The 20,976-nt window shown below is 48.1% G+C and overlaps 1 protein-coding gene across 2 annotated transcripts in view; it reads right to left on the bottom strand.

Annotated features, from left to right (window-relative positions):
- The window catches only part of TFCP2 (transcription factor CP2), a 60,023-nt gene that overhangs the window by 10,255 nt on the left and 28,792 nt on the right, over window positions 1–20,976 (bottom strand). Inside the window, exons 4-12 of one of the 2 annotated variants that reach the window (XM_077328923.1) lie at window positions 18,496–18,601; window positions 16,453–16,559; window positions 13,912–14,064; window positions 9,665–9,775; window positions 7,556–7,644; window positions 7,063–7,188; window positions 6,166–6,214; window positions 5,116–5,209; window positions 2,716–2,806 (exon numbers count right to left, since the gene is read on the bottom strand). In XM_077328923.1, coding sequence (XP_077185038.1) covers window positions 2,716–2,806; window positions 5,116–5,209; window positions 6,166–6,214; window positions 7,063–7,188; window positions 7,556–7,644; window positions 9,665–9,775; window positions 13,912–14,064; window positions 16,453–16,559; window positions 18,496–18,601 — 926 coding nt within the window. The remainder of the gene's footprint in view (window positions 1–2,715; window positions 2,807–5,115; window positions 5,210–6,165; window positions 6,215–7,062; window positions 7,189–7,555; window positions 7,645–9,664; window positions 9,776–13,911; window positions 14,065–16,452; window positions 16,560–18,495; window positions 18,602–20,976) is intronic. The other variant, XM_077328924.1, reaches the window with a different exon arrangement.

The following is a 20,976-nucleotide window of genomic DNA, read 5'->3' as shown; positions in this document are numbered from 1 at the left end:
AGGCTCTTAGGACCATAGTTCAGGCAAGAACTTCTGACTTGTTGACTGTCAAGGGGCTCACAGTGTTTCTGTTAGAGAGGTCCATCCTTCCCAGATATGATGGGAAAGCAACACCACCATATCTACTCTCTGTAAGTGATCTCTACCCATCACCTCTTCTCCTAGCTACTTACTGTCCTTTGCCGTGTGCAACGACGTGAAGTTGTTCTATATGTTGTCAAGACTACTGGCCTACCTAGCTCAGGTTTTTACTCTTACTGGTGATGGGTCCCCAGCTCTCAGCCAGACTAGGGCCTTTCCACAACACCTGCTAGTGATGACTCTTGTAAGTGGAGATGCCAGGGATTGAACATGGGTTCTTCTGCCTGAAAAGCACGTGTTCTATTTCTGAGCTATGGGCTCCTCTGAACCATCATCTGACCCTGTCATGTCCCATGTTTGCGTTTTGATGTGGGACACATCTCCTGCTGCACCAAATTAATATCAAACAGACATGAATACAGACGTGATGTCCATCGTCCCGCCCGTGGAGCGCGCCAGAAGATGTAAAGGGCCCAGCAAGTGGCTGCACCGGCCCCAGGGTACTAGCCAGCCACTGCACAACCAGTGGGGGCTGAAGCAGCGGAGGAGGCCCTAGGAGAAGGTAAGCAGGAAGAGGAAGGGGGCAGGGGGAAGGGAGTGTGTGTCTTTGCTAGGGAGGGAGGGGGGAGGAACTAAGGAGGTTGGGAAACCAACAGGTAAAGGGGGAAATGGAGGGGGGATTTCTGTATGTATGTCTGTGTGTGTGTTTGCGAGGGAGGGAGGGGGGAGGACCCGAAGAGGAGGTTGGGAAACTCACAGGTAAGGGGTGGAGGGAGTCTCTGTATGTCTTTGTGTGTGTGTGTGTGTGTGTGTGTGTGTGAGGGAGGGAGGGAGGGAGGGGGCAGGAACCAAGGAGGAGGTTGGGAAACCAACAGGTAAGTGTGTGTCTTTGCTAGGGAGGGAGGGGGAAGGAACTAAGGAGGTTGGGAAACCGACAGGTAAAGGGGGAAATAGGGGGAAATCTCTGTATGTACGTCTGTGTGCGTCTTTGCAAGGCACGGAGGGGTCTCTGACCTAGTAGCCCCAAAGCAAGTATGTGTCCCACATACCCTCTGAGAGTCACACTGTCGGTACATTTTTTTTGTCCGCATTCCCTTAATACCTGTCTCCATTCATTCCTACCCTCAGCTTTACAGACTACAGCAATTAACACACTAGGCCACGGATTCATAAAACCCTGGGGTTTCTTGACAGCCCTGGAAATGTTTCCCGAATGCGTGGGAGTTAATTAATGTTTAATATATTTTTTAAATTTGTTAAGCAGTCATCAGGTGATATGACCACATATGGTCATTTTGACCAGCCCTCCCCAAATGGCCAATGATGGGGCTGTAGGGGGGGAAGGGGAGGGGCCCGGGTGGGCGTGTCCACAGCTATGCTTCCCAACTCTACAATTTCACCACTTCTGGGGCTTCTCAAAGGCTGAAGAATATTTCAAGAGTTTCTCAATGGCAAAAAAGCTGAGAAAGGCTGCACTAGGCAGAAGCAAGTAAATCAACCCCTGGGAGAAAAAAATTACCCGTTTTAAAATAACTGTTGGGCTGCACAGAATAAATGAAGCTCCCTGCTATAGCCTTCAGCCACTGCTACAGTAACATATTTCAGCACTATCTCAGCAATCACAACTGGAACATTAACTCCATGACATGGAAAGGCCTCCTACAGCCCTCAACAGAAACCCAACTGCTGTTCACAGCAGAGATCGGTCTGTATCAACTCATTTGTTTGACTAGCCAGCTACACACAAGTGGGGCAAAATCAGCATGCAGTGATCCATGTTTCACAGAGAATCAGTGAGGGGCAATGAAAGGAAAGCTGTCCTTAACGAACAGCTGGATAACGTGCTGTTGCATTGCACTTTCTATGGTGATCTTAGATATAGCTTTATTACACGCATCCTACTGGGAAAAAAAAGAGGCGAGATCAGGGGAATAGTATACCTCCATTCTTCTAGCAGACCTTGAATCTGGAACGTCAGATAGAGTTGCCAGATTCTGTGCAGCTGCTGGTGTCTACCAAGACCAGGGGTAGTCAAACTGCGGCCCTCCAGATGTCCATGGACTACAATTCCCAGAAGCCCCTGCCAGCAAATGCTGGCAGGGGCTTCTGGGAAGTGTAGTTCATGGACATCTGGAGGGCCGCAGTTTGACTACCCCTGACCAAAACCCAATGTTTATTTAGCGATGGTTGTTTTTTTTATATATCTTTTAATGGAAGATTGCACATCTAGTCTTATAGTCACACAGTTAATACGGTTCTTATTCTGCCAGTCCACGACTGTAATAAATTGATTTAAAACTGGCTTTAATGAAGAAGCCATAAATGTTTGCTTACTAGTCTTCCTCCTAACAGTTGGAAGCATCTTTCATGTTCAGTTTAAGTGCTGGTTCTGCACAGAGTTGACACTTCTATGTGTTCAAGAACTCAGCAAGCAAAAGTTTTCCTCCGTCAACCTGACTGCATCTGGTCTATTATGGGGCACCTGCATTCTGTGAAAATTCTCTTCAGTCTCATCAAGTTGATAAGCTGCATTCCAGTAAGTTTTCCGGCACCGAAAACAAAGGTAGAAGCCCTGTTTTCATCACTATTGCTCAGAGCAACAACTGTCTGGAAGTCCATTTTGACGCTACGCACCGTCCTTTTAATGCATTGAAGAGCCTGATGCCGTCTGCAGGACCACAGATCTGTATGACATCTTCTCTGGTTAGTTTCAATAAATCAGCCCCTGGGATGGAAAAACCAAAGACGCAGGGGAAAGAGAAAAGGTAAGATGGAATGACGTGTCAGCAACTGTTTAAATGTGACAGATCTTCGTGTTATTTATAGCCCCCCTTTCTCACTTGGACTCAAGGTGGATTACACAGAGTGAGTAAATCAAATTGATAGGATGGGGCATTCTATGAACAAGGCAATAGGAATTAGGGTTGCAGAACTGATCCGAAGTCTAAAAACAGAACCTAAGCAAAGCATAAATATTAACATGACACATTAATTTATGCAAAAATTACATCATGGGAGCCTAGTCACAGCAAATTGGACATGATAGTATAGACCAGGGGTAATCAAACTGCGGCCCTCCAGATGTCCATGGACTACAATTCCCAGGAGCCCCCTGCCAGCATTCGCTGGCAGGGGGCTCCTGGGAATTGTAGTCCATGGACATCTGGAGGGCCGCAGTTTGACTACCCCTGGTATAGACCATGGTGCTTAATCATTTACCTAAGTAACTTTCTGAAACATTTAGTATAGTGCAACTCTACTACCTACATGGAAAAGCCCCTTGAATAATTAAGTTTTTAAACTCCCCCTTCATTCTACTTTGATGCTACCCTAAATCAGCAGACCAATACAATGAAGTTTTGCATTCAGACAAAGCTGTCTTGAATGCTAGCCTGTAAGGAGACGTTTGCACAGATGAGATGGAGACGGTCAAAAACCAGGCTGATTCTGTGAAGGCTTAAGGGGGTGGCAGGTTACAGTGGATGAGCGATTGGGATGTGAGTGTCCTGCACAGTGCAGGGGGTTGGACTAGATGACCCATGAGGTCCCTTCCAACTCTATTATTCTATGATTCTATGTGTGTCGAGCCCCTTGAAAGAAGGGTAAAGTTAAAACGAGACAGATGGGAGCCACAAGGAGCAGAGAGAGCAACCAGCGACGTGCAACAAAATGATACTCAATTTTATTCTTTGCTTAATGATTTTCCATGCATTTGTATTGGTTTCAACTGGAAACACATTTCTACATGTGACCTGCTCCCAATCATGTGGGATGAAATCCTCAAGGGGTGCACCTCCATACCAGTTTTCAGGCTGACAGGAGAAAGCTAAGCTCCAGCATAGGAACTCACCTGGGGGGGGGATGGACTTCAAACCCTTGACTAGAGTACTGTGGGAGGGAGAGTTTGTGCCTATAACCAAGGCACCAGACTAGCCATTTTTAAACATTCTCAATTTCAAATACCCTAAGACAGGGGTAGTCACCCTGTGGTCCTCTGGATGTTCATGGACTACAATTCCCATGAGCCCCTGCCAGCATCTGCTGGCAGGAGCTCATGGGAATTGTAGTCCATGAACATCTGGAGGACCACAGGTTGACTACCTCTGCCCTAAGAAATGGATTGATTACTATGCCTATCTTAAGGAAAAATTCAGGTGGGATACTCATGTTGATCCGCAGCAGTGGAACAAAGCTTGAGATCAGTCAATTTAAGGCCAATGAATTTGGGGTCTTATCTGAAGAAGTGTGCATGCACACAAAAGCTAATACCTTGAATAATAGTTTGTAAGTCCCAGAGGTGCCATTGGATGCTAACTTTGTTCTTATATTAAGGAAAAGGGAGTGATCTGGTTTGGATTTTGACTTGTCCACTTCCAAATGCATGTGGTTATTAGCAACTGGAGACTCTGGAGATGCCTAGGCACCAAGAGGCTCCTAGAGCAGTGGTCCCCAACCTGCGGGCTGCGGCCCGCCGCCGGGCCGCAAAGGCCATGGCGCCGGGCCGCGGCTCCCTCTCCCTCTCCCCGCCCCCCCCCCTCCGCAGTAAAAAACTTCCCAGGCCGCAAGCTTGCGGCCCGGGAAGCTTCTTACTGCGGGAGGGCGGGGAGAGGGAATCAGGGCCGGCCTGATCCGCGGGCACAGCCCGCGGGCGCGGCCCGATCCGCGGGCGCGGCTTGCGGGCGCGGCCGGGCGCGGCTCGATGCGCGGGTGCGGCCCGCAGGCGCGGCCCGAAGCGTAGGCACGGCCCGCGCGGGCGCGGTCCGATGCCCTGCCGGTCCCCAGCCTAATAAAGGTTGGGGACCACTGTCCTAGAGCATTTCAGGGGAGGCACAGAAGGCACATTTGGGGCACTGACACGAGGAACTCAAGAAGCCAAGAGGTGAGCCGGGGAGCACCTAAGGGACTAACATAGTTTTCAGGGTAGAAACGTTTGTGAGCCAAGGCTCCCTTCATCAGATGCAAAATGAAAAAGCAAAACCAAACCTTCTCATGATAATGACAAGCAGGGGCAGAAAAATCACTCTCGTTACTGACCTGAGAAGTTTGTGAAAAGCCGTGAGAAAGTCGAGAAGCGGTTTCGGTGCAGCCACTGCTGAGCTTCCTGAGGCGTGGATGTCGGCAGAAGGTTCTACAACAGAAGAATAAAATGTCCTTAGAGAGGGGAGAAAAGAAACATTTTCAAGAGTCATCTGTGCATCCACTGCAGACTCATACGCAGAAGGGGCCACTGGATTATTCAAAACCGGTTTTCTCAACTGTGGTACTGCAGTATCATACGGTAGCGTGAAGGCCCCTCAATCGTACCACGGTGTGGGAGTTTTCAAAATGGCAGCCGGGGAGAGCCATCCCACCCTGTGCCTACTGTTTCCAGCTCCGCTTGAAGAGGAAAGAAAAAGGTTCTACATTTCTACCCTTAATTGAGCAGGCTGACCTGTCCCCTCCCCAAGTGGCCAATGATGGGCCTGGATGGGGTGGGAAGGGGAAGGCCCCTGGCCACGGAAACTTTTGTAGGCCGAGGCTCCTTTCACTAATTTTAATTATTTGTTTTATTACATTTGTATACCGTGCTCCCCTGAAGCGGGTGTGACAGGGAGGTGTGGCCAACTGACATCACTTCCTGGTACCGCGAAGCCCGAAAAATATTTCAGTGGTACCTCCACAGTCAAAAGGTTGCAAAAGTCTGCTCTAATTACAAGTTAGCTCAAAGAGACTGGGTGGCGTAGTGATTAGAACAGGGGTAGTGAAAACTGCAGCCCTCTAGATGTCCATGGACTACAATTCCCATGAGCCCCTGCCAGCGCTGGCAGGGGATCATGGCAATTGTAGTCCATGGACATCTGGAGGGCTGCAGTTTTCACTACCCCTGGGTTAGAGAGTTCAACCAGGATATGAGAAATCCAGGGCAAAATCCCAATCCTGGGTTGCCAGTCACTCTCTCGCCCTAATCTACATAAAAGGCTTGTCTCTGGGGCAGAGTGGAGGAGATGGACCACGCTGAGCTTCTTAGAAGAAAGGGCAGGATACAAATATAAGGCCAATAAAGCCACAGAAGTAATGAAAAGGCAAACGTGACATTGGACTTACATCTGTGATTGGAGCAGGGGGCTCAGGCTGGTGATTCGGAGACCCGTTTCTAGGTTTGCAAAAAGAAACACAAGAAAGTTGAGATTTGCACGTCTCTGCTTGCCGTCCTATCTATTTAGACACATTGCTGAATTGAACTACATCTTGCCAAAGGTGATCCTGCAGGTAGAAAGAACACCAGCCTCCCATAGGATCAAGCAGCACTCCTGGCCCCAAACCTCCCATCAATTCTCCCCTCTATCCCTAACTATGGCAATGGGCTACCATGACCTTAACTGTGATTGACTGTAACAAACATTTAGAGGCATGTTTCAAGCCTCAGTTAAGGCAAACTTCAATTGCAACTTAAACAAACGCTATGCTGACGTGGGGAGCCACAGTGGGGAGGGGAAAGGGAGTATCCGCACTCAAGAAGTAGACAAAGGCCCAAACTCTGTTTATTTATTTTTACATTTTTTACATTTTTATATCACCGTTCCCAGAAGCTGGCTCAGAAATATATTGTAACATCCAATAAGAACATATATAACCCTCCCCATATTCCAGAGCTTCAGTCTTGGTGTTAGTGGAGTTATGGCTGGCAGAAAAGAATGGAATAAGGCTCCTGGCACAGTCTAACTCCGCACCCAGGAGCCAGGGGAGGAGGGGGGATGATCACATACCCTGGGTTTCTACCCGGCCTCTACCAAACGCCTGACGGAAGAGCTCCTTTTGCAGGCCTTGCGGAATTCTGAGAGCCCCGACTGGGCCTGCAGCTGGTCTGGAAGCTCATTCCACCAGGTAGGGGCCAGGACTGAAAAGGCCCTGCCCCTGCCCCTGGTCAAGGCCAGGTGTGCCTCCCGGCCCCCCCGGGATCAAAGCCAGGTGTGCCTCCCGGGCCCCATAGCAAATTCATACCTGCAGAGCAAAGTGCCCTGCGGGGGGGCACAAGGAGGGGACATAAGTTCATTTTTGCTAGCATTTCTTTGGCTTTCTTCCCTCCTGGAGACATTTTGCGGGAGACAGGGTGCCCCACCTTGAAACCTATTAAGGAAAAATGTAGATAACTGACCTGAGAAGTTTGGGAAAAGCCATGAGAAAGCCAGCCCCTTTCCTGGTGCCCACCAGGAGTTTTCATAAAGCGGGTGGGGTCAGGCGGGACTTTTCTCCAGCAAGGCTTCTGACTGGCTGTGCAGACGTTTAAAAACGTTGCAGTGGCCAGATGTTCGCTGTGCGACTGAAGGCCAGCCATGCTGGGGCTGCACCCACCATACCACGTCAGAACTCCAAAGGGGCTCAGTGACCTGGAAATGTTGGAGGATCCCCATCCTAGACGCTGCAAACCGGCCGCTCAGCAAATGGAGCAGTCGCTTAGAGTAGCTTGCAAGAGAGTGGCATTGCCCACACTTACCCTTCGCTGATGGAAAAGCTGCTGTGAGAACTGCTAAAGCCGGGGGACGAGACATTATTGACATACGTGATCTCTGGCCATGGAGAACACTGCGAATGAGAATCTGGTTGTGAGAGGCTCAGAATGCATCAGGCTGGTCAGGCTTGTGCATACACTATGCAACCACAGGTGAGGCATCTGGAGCTGCCAATAGGAAGGGCTTAAGATGCAGGTAGCGATTGTGGGAAAATGGGGCTCAGAACCAGAACAAAGCTGGAGTGGGTGTGTAAGACTCTGGAGCAGGGGTAGTCAAACTGCGGCCCTCCAGATGTCCATGGACTACAATTCCCATGAGCCCCTGCCAGCGAATGCTGGCAGGGGCTCCTGGGAATTGTAGTCCATGGACATCTGGAGGGCCGCAGTTTGACTACCCTTGCTCTGGAGCCTCTTTGTTCTGCCTTGCCTCTGAACGCTTCGAAATAACTCCAGCCTCTACCACGGTCTTGTCTTTTCACTTCGTTTTCTACCATCCTGGGCTTCTTAAGCAAAAACAAACAGCTGTTTATTCTACAGTTTTCATTTGCCCCACCAGGAGGTCAGAGAGCGCCCAGAGCGACTTGGAAGCCACAGGAAACAAGGCCTGTGCTGAACACTAATTGGACATCAAAGCTCACTGGTCCTTCCCTGCGACTGACAAGAAAAGAGTCAAGTGAGCGGGCTTTTAATTTAATTTTATTTTATTATGGTCATTTTGTCAGGACTACTTTTGTGAGAACCGGACTCTAGAGCTGTTGAGTCCCACATCGGTCATAGTCAGGGTCATTAAAGACCGACAAAAGGAAGAATTCTTCCAGCTCTCTTTGAACTCATGTCGGGAGTCACGATTCTAATCAGTCTGCAAAACATGAAGTTGGGTGGGGTACACAGAAAGTCTTAGCCATGTAGGGCTCCTCTCGAAACTAGGCCAGTGGCACCAGTATGCACCACATTAGCACACAGGGACTCAGGTCCTGGGCATGTATCACATTGCACATTCATGCTACAGACATAACGTCTGCCAGAAACCTTATTTAATAGTGATGTTTATGCAGCAAGCTTTCTCAGGGGTGTAGGTTAGTGGGTGGGATGTGAGTGAGTGAGTGAGTGAGTGTGTGTGTGTGTGTGTGTGTGTGTGTGAGAGAGAGAGAGAGAGAGAGAGAGAAATGTGGGATGTGTGAGTTGGATGTGAGAGTGTGGAGTGGGTATGAGGATGTAGATGGTTGGGGTGAGAGATGTGGTGTGTGTGAGTGATGTGTAGGGTGTCAGTGAGAGAGACAAACAGACAGTGAGTAAGGGTGAGGGTGTGGGGTCTGTGGGTGAGAGAGAACACATGTGTACTCACCCAGGTGTACATAACCAGAGACAGAAATTATCACAAAGCATAAGGCCATGTGTGCTGGCACTAGGTGTAAATCTGATATTCTATTCCAGGGATCATGGTGTCTTCTGGCGCCCACTGTGGGGGTGTTTGGGTCACCCTCTTATACCCCAGGGAGGGGGGGTGGAGAGCCTAGGCCTAGACTGCCCTTCCGTGGATCCCACAGGATGTTGAGAGCCAAAGGAACCACTCTAGAGCCGAGCGTTTGTAAAAGGTGAGTTAAGATAGATTTTAAGGCTACATTACAACCTGGTAGCAAGTCAGAATAAAACAGTGTGACAGGGTATAAAGGAGAGTCCAAGTGGGTGGGGCCAAGTGCCAGCACGATTTCTAATGGACTGTGCAGATTTCTTTTAATGTCGCTTTTGCCGCAGCAACCCCACAGCTCTTTACCACGTGCCTGAAGGGAAGCTGCAAGAGCCATTTTGCACGTAGCTCCGCCTCCTGCAGCCGCCATTGTGCAACTGCGCCCACCCCCCTGTGCCAAAATCCTGAAGGTGCCTTTGGAGTTCTAGATCACATGAGCTTTCAGGGACAAAGAAGTCTTTAGCTACAGCTGGAGAACTCAGATCCCTCTGACCCTTTACACTCTGACTGCAACCTTGGCCACAACCTCGCCCAAGGCCGTTCTAGGCCGGATTCTCTCTCTCTTAGTCATTATCTACTCAATTTTGGCAATTGGTTAAGAGGCACTTCAGGACTGGATGCCTTACCTCCGTAAGTATCGTCGTCTCGTACGAGGGCTGATACTTCTCCTTCTCTTGAGGCGTTCGCTTCTCCATTTTCTCCCTGTCTGTCTTTTGCTTCCTGTCTGCTCCTTTGGGCTGGAAGCCAGACATTTTAGTTAGAAGCTAGTGCATGCGGTCTCCAAAAAGGAAATGCCAGGCAAAAAAACCTCTTCTGAACTGATAAGGAGATTACAGGGGCTGTGGCTGTGTACACAACGTTTATGCCCCTCAAATACAGGAGGAAAGCTGGCAAGAATGAGAAGGTAGCAGCCTGGGGAAAAGTACTGAAAAGCCACGGAGACACTTTCAAACACAACATTTTTTTTCTTTTAAGAGTAGGAAAGACACGCGAGGGCTTAAATCTAGAGGAGATTAGCTCCTCTGGCCTGCTTGGATTTTACACTGTCAAAACAGACTTCTAAAAAATGCTAACAAAAATGCTGTCAAAGCAAACCATTACAGAAACACAACAGCAGGTATTCTTCCTCTAGTCTAGCCTAAGGAAGCTTCCTTCAGCCTACATGGCTTTGAAACTGGGGAAGTGCCATTGACACTGGAGAAAGGCTTAAAACTTTGCTCAGGAGGCCAAAGGGTATAGACCAGTGGTTCTCAACCTGGGGATCGGGACCCCTTTGGGGGGTCAAACAACCCTTTCACAGGGGTCACAGTAGGGCAAGCAGCTTGGCCGGGGGGGGGGCACCACTGCTGCCACTTCTTGTGAAGGCACCCACCAATTTATATACAATTATTATATACAATCATGAACAGTGGATCTTCACGTCATTGGTCAGTTTCGGTTTAATAGCTGTGAAAGAACACCTGCATAATTTTATGATTGGGGGTTACCACAACATGAAGACTGTATTAAAGGGTCATGGCATTAGGAAGGCTGAGAACCACTGGTATAGGCCATGGTCTTCTGCCATGATTCTATTTCGCCAGCCAGGGGCGGCCATTCCCACAGCTGTATGCTTGGTAAGAAGTTTCCTGCACCAACCAATGTGTCCGATATTAGTCAAGACCTTCCAACACTGGGTGCTGGCCAGGAGGGCTATATGTGGCTTTTCTACACATATAGCCCACACATATAGCCCATATGTGTGCTTTAGGATGCTTAAGGCTAATCCTGCGTTGAGCAGGGGGTTGGACTAGATGGCCTCTATGGCCTGTATGGCCTGTATGGCCCCTTCCAACTCTATGATTCTATGATTCTATGATTCTACACTACATATACCTTTACTACATTATTTGTTGAAGAGCTGGTGTTTGGGCTTCTTTTGGCAGAGCTACAGTATTTGCTGGCGTATAAGACTACTTGGCGTATAAGACTACTTTTCCCCCATGAAAAACATGCTTCCAAGCAGTGGGGTCGTCCTATACGCCGGATGCACTTCAGTTGGGATAGACATAGCTGCCCATAGTGGCCCATAGTACTGTAATGTAATGAAACAAACTCTATATTTTGAGTGGAAATGTTGGGGGGTCGTCTTATACGCCCAGTCGTCTTATACGCCGGCAAATACGGGTAGTTTTCTTGGCAACCTGCATAGCCCAGCTTAAGGCAAGCCTGTTGGAGCAGTGTTGGTCACAGCTCGTATTTGGACAGGAGATCACCAAGGGTCGTTGCATGGGGAAAGCCAACAGCCAACCACGTCTTCTGGTCTTTTGCCAGGAATGCCCTGCAGGTGGGGTCAGCATGAGCTGTTTGCAATTCAACGCACATTCTTCTTGTTTTATTGGGCCTTTCATTTGAAGCTTGATGTACTTTCTCTGTCCCTGTGGGTTTTTTTTAAAAAAATGGGAATAGTCCCATGGTCACCTGCCAGTTAAAAGATCTGTCAGTGGAAAGAAAGACCTGTTTCTCATCTAAGACCCTGGAGAATCGCAGACGGAGCAGACAATAGTCAGTCTACATAGACCCTTAACATCTCTGGTCATAATAGGCAATTTCACATGCAGGAAGGTCCTTTCCCAGGTGGAAAGGCAGCATAGAAATTTGGCATATGCAACACCAGCTTTCAAGCCCAGAGGGCAGAACGACAACAAAGAAATAAAAAAAATGCTTGGTCCTCCAGAAGAAGAAGAGTTGGTTCTTATATGCCACTTTTCTCTACCCGAAGGAGTCTCAAAGAGGCTTACAGTTGCCTTCCCTTTCCTCTCCCCACAAAAGACACCCTGTGAGGTGGGTGAGGCTGAGAGACCCCTAATATCACTGCCGGGTCAGAACAGTTTAATCAGTGCTGTGGCGAGCCCAAGGTCACCCAGCCGGCTGCATGTGGGGGAGTGCAGAATCAAACATGGCATGCTACATTAGAAGTCTGCACTCCTAAACACTACACCAAACTGGCTCGGGGTGGGGCGGGGTGTCACAGCAAGGGTTCTAGATGGGCAACAAGCCCCGGGGGGGGGGGGGAAATTGAGCTGGGACGGGTACTTAACTTTCCCCACCAGGGTTTAAAAGTTCATTCTGCAAATTAACGCCAACATGAAAAACCTGTTCTCCAGCCCCCTTCTTGCATTTTGCATTCCCTTGCTGGAGCCCTGTCGATTTTTATCTGGGTATAAGCACTGTGGAATCCGTCTCCAAACCCTAGAAGCGGCAGGAACTGGAAGTGCGACACACAAGTCACCTGTCACGCTGCAAGGAATTTAGGAGTCTGTGCTGCAGTCGTTAAAGAGGATCAACCTCTAGTAGACGTTGAAGGGAGACCACACAGGACTGTCCTCTTCTTAAAAAGGAGCGTTCTGCTTGCCTCTCCAATCTGTTCTCCTAACATACTGCTCTCTGCAGCCAAGCTCGGCTGTCAAAGGTGAACTCCACAACAAGCGGAAAGCTACTGGGGGTAGGGTCACCTCTCCGCACCTATACACCACTTTTTCTGTACAAATCAGATCCTGCTACCCATCGTACACAGTTGAAGGTGACCTGGATTTAAAGAAATCTGCCTGCTGCATCTAGCACAGACTTCAGAAATCATATCCATGAGGCAGCCGTCCCAAAACGGGATTACAGCCCTTGTGCCTCCCACTCCACAAAAACTTAGACTGTGTCAAGTTTGCTTGAAATCTCCTGTTTCATCCACAGCATTTTCAGCTTAATGCTGTTACTTCCATTACCAAGAGCTCATAGCCTTGACTCTCCATTATGCAGGAGCATTTGCCTCATTATATTCAAACATTAACAAGGACGGACTCACTGCCACTGACGAAAGCCAGACTGAAAATGGAAAACAAATGAATCTAGAGACCGTTTTGCCAGAGTCAAAGTCTAAATAAATGACATAAGAGACTTTTTATCTTCTTATATTTAATTAAGCCACTGGATAGATTCTGTTTCTCCTTTGTTACTTCCATCATCGGCAACTCAGAGAGTTTGTGGCCCCAAGTCACCCGGGAATGGCATTTTGTTTGGGGAGACAGAAGTTGATACTGTAGTGAGAGGACAGCTCTGGCTAAAAATGTCTGGCTCAGCCACCCTTGAGAGTGAATGGTTTTCCCCCCATGGGCTGGACTGGCCAGCCAACTGGGTCAGGCGACGGCTTAAGAGTCAGAGGTCTGATATTCAGACTTCAGCAAGCAAACGCCTCTTTAAGCCACACAGAGAAAAAAAGCATGTTAAACACCAACTCCAACATGCTGTCTAGAGAAAACTGGTTTCACGTACTCAGTGCAACCAATTAAGATCACAGCCATTCCAAAGAAGCACATCTGGAAGGTATTTAACATAAACAGACTCTGAATACAAGTGGGAGAGAGAGAGCTGGACATCCTCTCCAAAGCTTGCACATTCCTGGAGCACATATTATTATAATAATACTGTCGATTTCGGTTACAGCCTGTCTTTCTCACTGAGGCTCAAAAAACCAAAAAGTAATTCAATCAGACAGCAAAAAGCTCCAACAAACAATGCAATAAGACCAAGATTACAGAAACTGGCAAACAATGTAAGCGAAAGACGTTTATGGCCACAAAAGCATAGTGCTGTTTTCCCACTGTTAGGGCAGATGCAGCTAACACTGCTGGTGTGTATCATGAACAGCTAAGACCTCAGTGCTAGGCAGCTGAGCCCTGGCATGTATGAAAGACACAGAAGAGAGCTGCTGAGTATGGAGGCAGGGCTATCCAAGGACACTGTCAGCATTAAGGCTAGGTTAGAATCTTATCCTAGGCAACGGCTTTGATTTGCTTTTCCAGACTGTTCCAAGCATTGGTCTCCTGCATTACACATATACCTTGAAGACTTTAATCTGACAGCTGGCAGAATGTAGGTGCTCCGTATATTCTCCGTTCTCATTCTCCTTAAAGGTGTCGATCTGGACTCGGAACGGCACCCCCTTCTCTCCACCGTGCTTCCTCATGGTGAACTCCGTACTGATGCAATGTACCTGCAAGGAATGGGCCAAGCTGCAGCCTTACTGCTGGCACAATCAAGACTGCCCATGGACCGATTGGCCATCACCAGGGAACATGCTACAGCAGAGGACGCTAAGTAGTCTGGGGACCCTGTTTTCCTCCACAGCCTGAGAAATCCTAACCACAGAGGGAACACTTCCCCCCTGCTTTCTGCATTGAGAATCTTGAGAACAGAACTGCTGTTTGCTTCGAGGGAAGGGGAGCAGAGTTTTACTCAAACTGGAAATCTCAGAAGGCAGTGTAAGAAACAAAATGGCAGTCGATGTGCTACTGCTGTAGAAGAAGAGGACAGTGTGCATGGATGCATGCATGTGTGCGAGAAAGAACGTGTCAATGAGTGACACAGGAGAACAGGGATCATGGATCAGATTCTGTGGAGGCAAAGACAGCAAATCCCTTAAGCTTACTCTTAATTAGCCTTCAGCAAGGATTGTGAGCTGGAAAGCACATCCAACAGGTGCCTGGCTTTAAAGCTCAGTGCACAAATACGTTTTCCTGATCTCGTAGAGGGACTAGGAACACTGCTCAGATTCTTGGGATCCTCTGCTATCGATCCCCACCCCAGCCAGCCAAGTCCGTGCTCTTCCTGCTGTCAAAGCCATCCCACTCTTTTCACTGCAAACTAGGGTTAATTTTAACGCCTGAACCAAGCAAAATACAAACCACAGGTAGTTTTAAATCAGAGCTTGTTGCCCCTTCTCCAAATTCTGCAATAAAGTCAATGGTACAACTGTTAATGCAAGTATTGATTTGTGTGTGTGTGTGTGTGTGTGTGTGTGTGGGAGGAGGAGATAGGGGGAGATAGGGCTTGAATAAGAGGGGAAGAGAGTGCCAGTTCAAGGGCCTCTCTTGATTAAAAGAGTGGGAAATGCGGCACCAGTCCACAGGATAGAAAAGGGTCCCAAGGTGAACAGGGTGGGTTATCTCCTTTCTCTTTGGTTGGATACGAAGTTTTCAAGCCTACAGAGCAGATACTTGCAAAAAAAGGAGGGGGAGGAGGAGGAGGAGGAGGAGGGGGAGGAGGAGGAGGAGGGGGTATAGCTCAGTGGTAGAGCATCTGACTGCAAAAAGCATGAAGGAGAAACTGGGCCTTTTGCTAGAAGGAAAACAACAAACACACAACATGCTTTCAGGTCCCAAAAAACTAACCCAGAGTAGAAAGAGCAGGGGTCATTCAGGGGGAAATTTAGCTTTCCTAGCCTGCCCATCAACTTTGCAAGAAGGAAGGACAGTTACCAACTCAACATACTGTCGCCATGCCTCTAATAGCGAGCTACCTCCATAAGCTGTGATAGTGAGAAACAGGCTAACATTGCCGGAGCCTTCAAGACAGATGAAAGCCATCAGTAATCCCAAGGAATAAGCCCTGGACATACAGCCTTGATCCTGAACAAATTTTTCTGTCCTCAAGAAAGTACAGCTGCCCTTCCAAAGGCTTCCAACACGGTTGGTCCATTGTTTACGTTGGCAACAGTGGCCTCTTCCCCAAGCTAGGACTGAACTCCCAAAGCTACAGCAAGGCAGCAGAACTGCTTCTCCCATCCTCTCCTCTCTCCTCAAACAATAGGTCATGCATCTCTGACCAGCAGTCCTGGCATTCTGGGCTGCCACTTAGGTCTCCCAAGTGTTTGCTGGCAGGGGCTCATGGGAATTGTAGTCCACGGACATCTGGAGTACCACAGGTTGACTACCCCTGCTCTAGGGTGCAAGAGTTTCCAGAATTCACTGCATGAAGCCTCCCCAGCGGAGAGTGCAAGTTGTCATTGCCTTCCCAGCTGTGACCAAGAAGAAGACTTAGTTGGCTGCCATCACTGGTGGACAGGCCGGCTTAAGAACCAACTGCAGGGCTCTCTCTGCCCAAGGCTGGCACGTCTAACAAAAAGCTGCCACCACTCTCATTTGAAAATGGCAGCCAAGATTCTGAAATGATGCTTCGTAGGCCTAGTAAAAACCAGATTCAGAGGGAAGGCCAGAAGCACACCTTGAAGCAGGAAAAATAACTGTTCCTTCATCACTTTGACTGGCAAATGCAGGAGGGTTGCATGGTGATCTGACCAGGAAACGGAGAGCGTCAATCAAAGCACACAGCAGGTGGTGGTGGTCAGGGTCAGAGAAAAGGTCACATCTGCCTTGTCAGCTGTCTTCACCTTTTCTTCACAACTCTGAGCACTGGTGCTTTTAAGCGGATGGAAAGTTACACTTCTGTGGCTCATTACACAGTACTGGAACAGAGTGATACTCTTACTGTAAAAGATAATTATTTAGATTTTCTGGGGTGAAGCAAATTGCTTGACTATAGAGCCTGTCATGGGGAGAAGGGGAGAATCTAGGGCAGACACCTTGCATGCATCTCCGGTTACCTGAATGAACACCGAAGTCCTCTTCGAGGGATCCCAGAGAAATTCCACAGTGTTCAGCTGCGTCGGGTTTGCCCTGGGATCAATTATACCCACAGACATGGGAATATCTGCAGAAGAGAAAAGCGACATGCAGTTTAGAGCAAGGCTGGAAGACGCGGGGCAAATGCTAGTAGTCTGGTGTACAACTGAGGGGGTTGGGTCACTGAAGGGAGGGAAAAGAATTCAAGGCATCAGATAGTTTGACAGAATACAGAACCAAGCGTGACCCTATTGCTTTGAGTCAAGCCTGCAAAGCCAATTCATGGGGCATTTGGGAGGCCACAACATACAAAGTTGTGTGCACAATGCAATAAGACAATCCCAAAATTCTGCACCAAGAACCAGATTCTGTGACCTACAATTCAAAAGCTTGCTTATTTATGCTTGTTAATAGTTCAGCATCCTCTTGGAGAAGAGTAACAAGTGGAGTGTCCCAAGGGCCTGTGTCCTGGGGCCTTGTGTTGTTCAACATACTTATAAATGATTTGGATGAGGGGTTAGAGGGGATACTTATTAAATTTGCAGACGATACTAAACTGGGAGGGATAGCAAACACAACAGAAGACAGAATCAAAATACAGGGTGATCTTGATAGGCTCAAGAAGTGGGCTAAACTGAATAAAATGAAGTTAAATAGGGACAAATGTAAAGTTCTGCATTTAGGTAGGAAAAACCATCTGCACCAATATAAGATGGGGGAGACTTGTCTTGGCAGTAGCATGTGCAAAAAGGATCTAGGAGTCTTAGTAGACCATACATTGAACATGAGTCAGCAGCATGACTTGGTGGTTAAAAAGGCAAATGGGATGATGATGATGATGATGATGATGATTATTATTATTATTATTATTATTAGATTTATTCCCCGCCACTCCCTTGCGGCTCGTGGCGGGTTACAACATCTAACCCGGCACGAGCCATATCAAATGGAGTATCATGCCCAGATCATGGGAGGTGATGGTACCGCTTTACTCTGCTCTGGTTCGGTCTCACTTGAAGTACTGAGTTCAGTTTTGAGCACCACAGTTGAAGATGGATGTAGACAAAATGGAGCATGTCCAGAGGAGGGCAACAAAGAAACCAAGATGTTTGAAGAAAGGTTGGGGGAGCTTGGTCTGTTTAGCCTGGAGAGGAGACGACTGAGAGGGGATCTGATAACCATCTTCAAGTATTTAAAAGGCTGCCATGTAGAGGATGGAGCAGAGTTGTTCTCTCTTGCCCCAAGAGGGACAGACCAGAACCAATGGGATTAAATTAATTCAAAAGAGATTCCTGACAGTTAGAGTGGTTTCTCAGTGGAACAGGCTTCCTCGGGAAGTGGTGGGTTCTCCATCTTTGGAAATTTTTAAACAGAGCCTGGATAGCCACCTGACAGAGAGGCTGATTCTGTGAAGGCTCAAGGGGGTGGCAGGTTGCAGTGGATGAGCGATAGGGTTGTGAGTGTCCTGCATAGTGCCGGGGGTTGGACTAGATGACCCAGGAGGCCCCTTCCAACTCTATTATTCTATTGTTCTTTTGTAACTTATTCAGCTTCTATCAATCATGAGAACAAGAAAGAGGCTATGACAGAAAGCCTTGCGGGAAACAAATGTCCCAATTTTGTGTGCTGTAAAACTTATCCAGGGTCTGCCACCTCAGCTTGTGAAATGTTACCAAGCACTTTTCCAGACCTAGAGTGATAACTTCTGGCCCCGATAACCAATTGCACACTGACAGGGCACTGAAAACCCTGATGATTTAGGCCAGGGGTAATCAAACTGCGGCCCTCCAGATGTCCATGGACTACAACTTCCATGAGCCCCTGCCAGCAAACGCTGGCAGGGGCTCATGGGAATTGAAGTCCATGGACATCTGGAGGGCCGCAGTTTAACTACCCCTGATTTAGGGAAATGAAGACAAGATGCCAAGCTAGCTCACAATTACAAGCAGCTCCTGGTCCCCTACAACGTATGCTTTACCAAAAGGCCACTATGATGCCACTCCAAAATTTTAACTGGCACTCACCGATGTCAAGTATTCTATCACCTGGTCTATTCCACCGCCAGCCCTCAAGCTGCTGATGTTCGGTGTACTGAAGTCGTCTGTCATGGAACACCACTCGAAATATACTCTGGGAAACAAAGAGCAGGGGTAATTAGAGCAGGGGTAGTCAACCTGTGGTCCTCCAGATGTTCAGGGACTACAATTCTCACAAGCCCCTGCCAGCGTTTGCTACCCCTGAGTTAGGTTGATTACCCCTGAGTTAAGAGGACATGCCTGAGAATTCATTTTAAGTTTAGGAAATTACATAGAGCAGGGGCCAAGAGATATTTTTTCTCTTAAAGATACACATGATATATTCAAAATCTTGAATGGGAACTGGAGCACCGAAGTGCAAATGCCTGCATCAGGAAAGTGGGGCTTGCAATATGAATCACAAAGAACCCAAAGGTTGAGCTGCAAACATGACTTTTTAATATTTTCCAAATATTTATTAAATAAAGTGCACTAATTCAACATATTAAAAACACAGTTATTGTAATTTAAAAACACCACATTTCTAACTGCGCATGAAATAGACCAACGGAATGGACCAAAGACGTTTTGACCCCGAGGGGTCTTCCTCAGTGGTCAAATTATTGTGAGAAACCATCGTCTGTCAAGAAAAAAATTAAGATCCTTCCAACAACTGGGGGGAAAAACAAAACATGGGAAGGGACAAGGAAAACTCAATGGTACCTGCACTAAAGAAAGTCCTAATATGGGAATCTGCTCGGGGGGGGGGGCACTCAGTATTCTCCAGGCAGCAACCAAAACACTGATTACTCCCCTTGTACACAAATGCAGCAGCTCAAAGTTACCTGCCTGGAAATAATTTCATACACAAAATACTGGAATTACCCTGAAAATTTAAGGCCATATAAAGTATAATGGGGGGCGAGCCTCTTGTGGCGCAGAGTGGGAAGGCAGCAGACATGCAGTCTGAAAGCTCTGCCCATGAGGCTGGGAGTTCAATCCCAGCAGCCGGCTCAAGGTTGACTCAGCCTTCCATCCTTCCGAGGTCGGTAAAATGAGTACCCAGCTTGCTGGGGGGTAAACGGTAATGACTGGGGAAGGCACTGGCAAACCACCCCATATTGAGTCTGCCATGAAAACGTTAGAGGGCGTCACCCCAAGGGTCAGACATGACCCAGTGCTTGCACAGGGGATACCTTTAGATTTACCTAAAGTATAATGGTAGGGATCCACAATTAGGATTTCTCAAAAACCAGCTTTACATGGATTCATCAAAGGTCAACAAAACTAAGGTTGGGCACTTTGGTGTCCGAAGCGGCCGTTTGTGGCTGAAGGTGCCTGCGCCATGGCGCCGGCGGGAGCACACACATAGAGGCACAGAGCTCTGCACCTGCGTGTGTGCGCCTGCCGGGTACGCTGACGCCCACGCCTCCCCCCCCTCTTGTGCCATGACACTGGCTGCTTCGGGTGCAAACAGATGCTTCAGACGCTGAAGCGCCTGACCCTAGTCAAAACCCTCTGACAGCAAGCATCTCATTTAAGCTGACTCTTGGCAACACACAGGAACTTTTTTCGGTTCACTCTCTGATAATGTCAGATTTCAATTTGGGGATTCATAAACTGTAGTGTCATACACCCCAAGTTCTGAATTAACTGCACATTTGGCAACTATCTTTCCGTTCCCAGTCAAGATCTCTGCCCTGGAGCCTCTGCTGCCTGACTGTCACAACGTCCTTCTACCTGTTCAACTTCCTACAGTGGATTGCAATCCTAAGAACTCCCAGGGTCACCATCTGTAAACCAAACACCACCAGGATCAAACCCTGAACGACTGGGCTCTTGCCTTATTGTGCCACTGCAGAAGCTCCATCGGAAAGCCTTTGGGTGGACTCTTTCGTCTTTTGCAATCCAGGACACCCAAGTTTCCACCTTTGGAAATTTTTAAACAGAGGCTAGATAGCCATCTGACGGAGAGGCTGATTCTGAAAAGGCTCAAGGGGGTGGCAGGTTACAGCGGATGAGTGATAGGGTTGTGAGTGTCCTGCATAGTGCAGGGGGTTGGACTAGTCCAGGGGTAGTCAACCTGTGGTCCTCCAGATGTTCATAGCAGGGTGTTTGCTGGCAGAAGCTCATGGGAATTGTAGTCCATGAACATCTGGAGGACCACAACTTGACTACTCCTGGACTAGATGAGCCAGGAGGTCCCTTCCAACTCTATGATTCTATGATTCTATATCTTTCATACCCCTTCTACTGATCAGCCAGCGAACATGATTTTATTCTAACAACCCTAAACTTGGTTCCTGTGGTTACAATGGCCCATGGGGGACACAACTTCAGGAGACACAACTCTACTCCACTCCAGCTGCATAGGATAGAATCCCCTGGGAGATGGATTAGCCTGACTCTGGGTGTGTGAAGATTTGAACCTGGGCCTCCTCAGCTGTAGTCAGCTCCACTAACTTTATACTTGACTGCATTGGATATGCA

The sequence above is a fragment of the Paroedura picta genome, chromosome 3, assembly GCF_049243985.1.
Source record: "Paroedura picta isolate Pp20150507F chromosome 3, Ppicta_v3.0, whole genome shotgun sequence".
In the NCBI taxonomy this organism is placed as follows: domain Eukaryota; kingdom Metazoa; phylum Chordata; class Lepidosauria; order Squamata; family Gekkonidae; genus Paroedura; species Paroedura picta.
The sequence above is the reverse complement of the archived record's forward strand: the minus strand, read 5'-3'. Positions and strand labels throughout refer to the sequence as shown.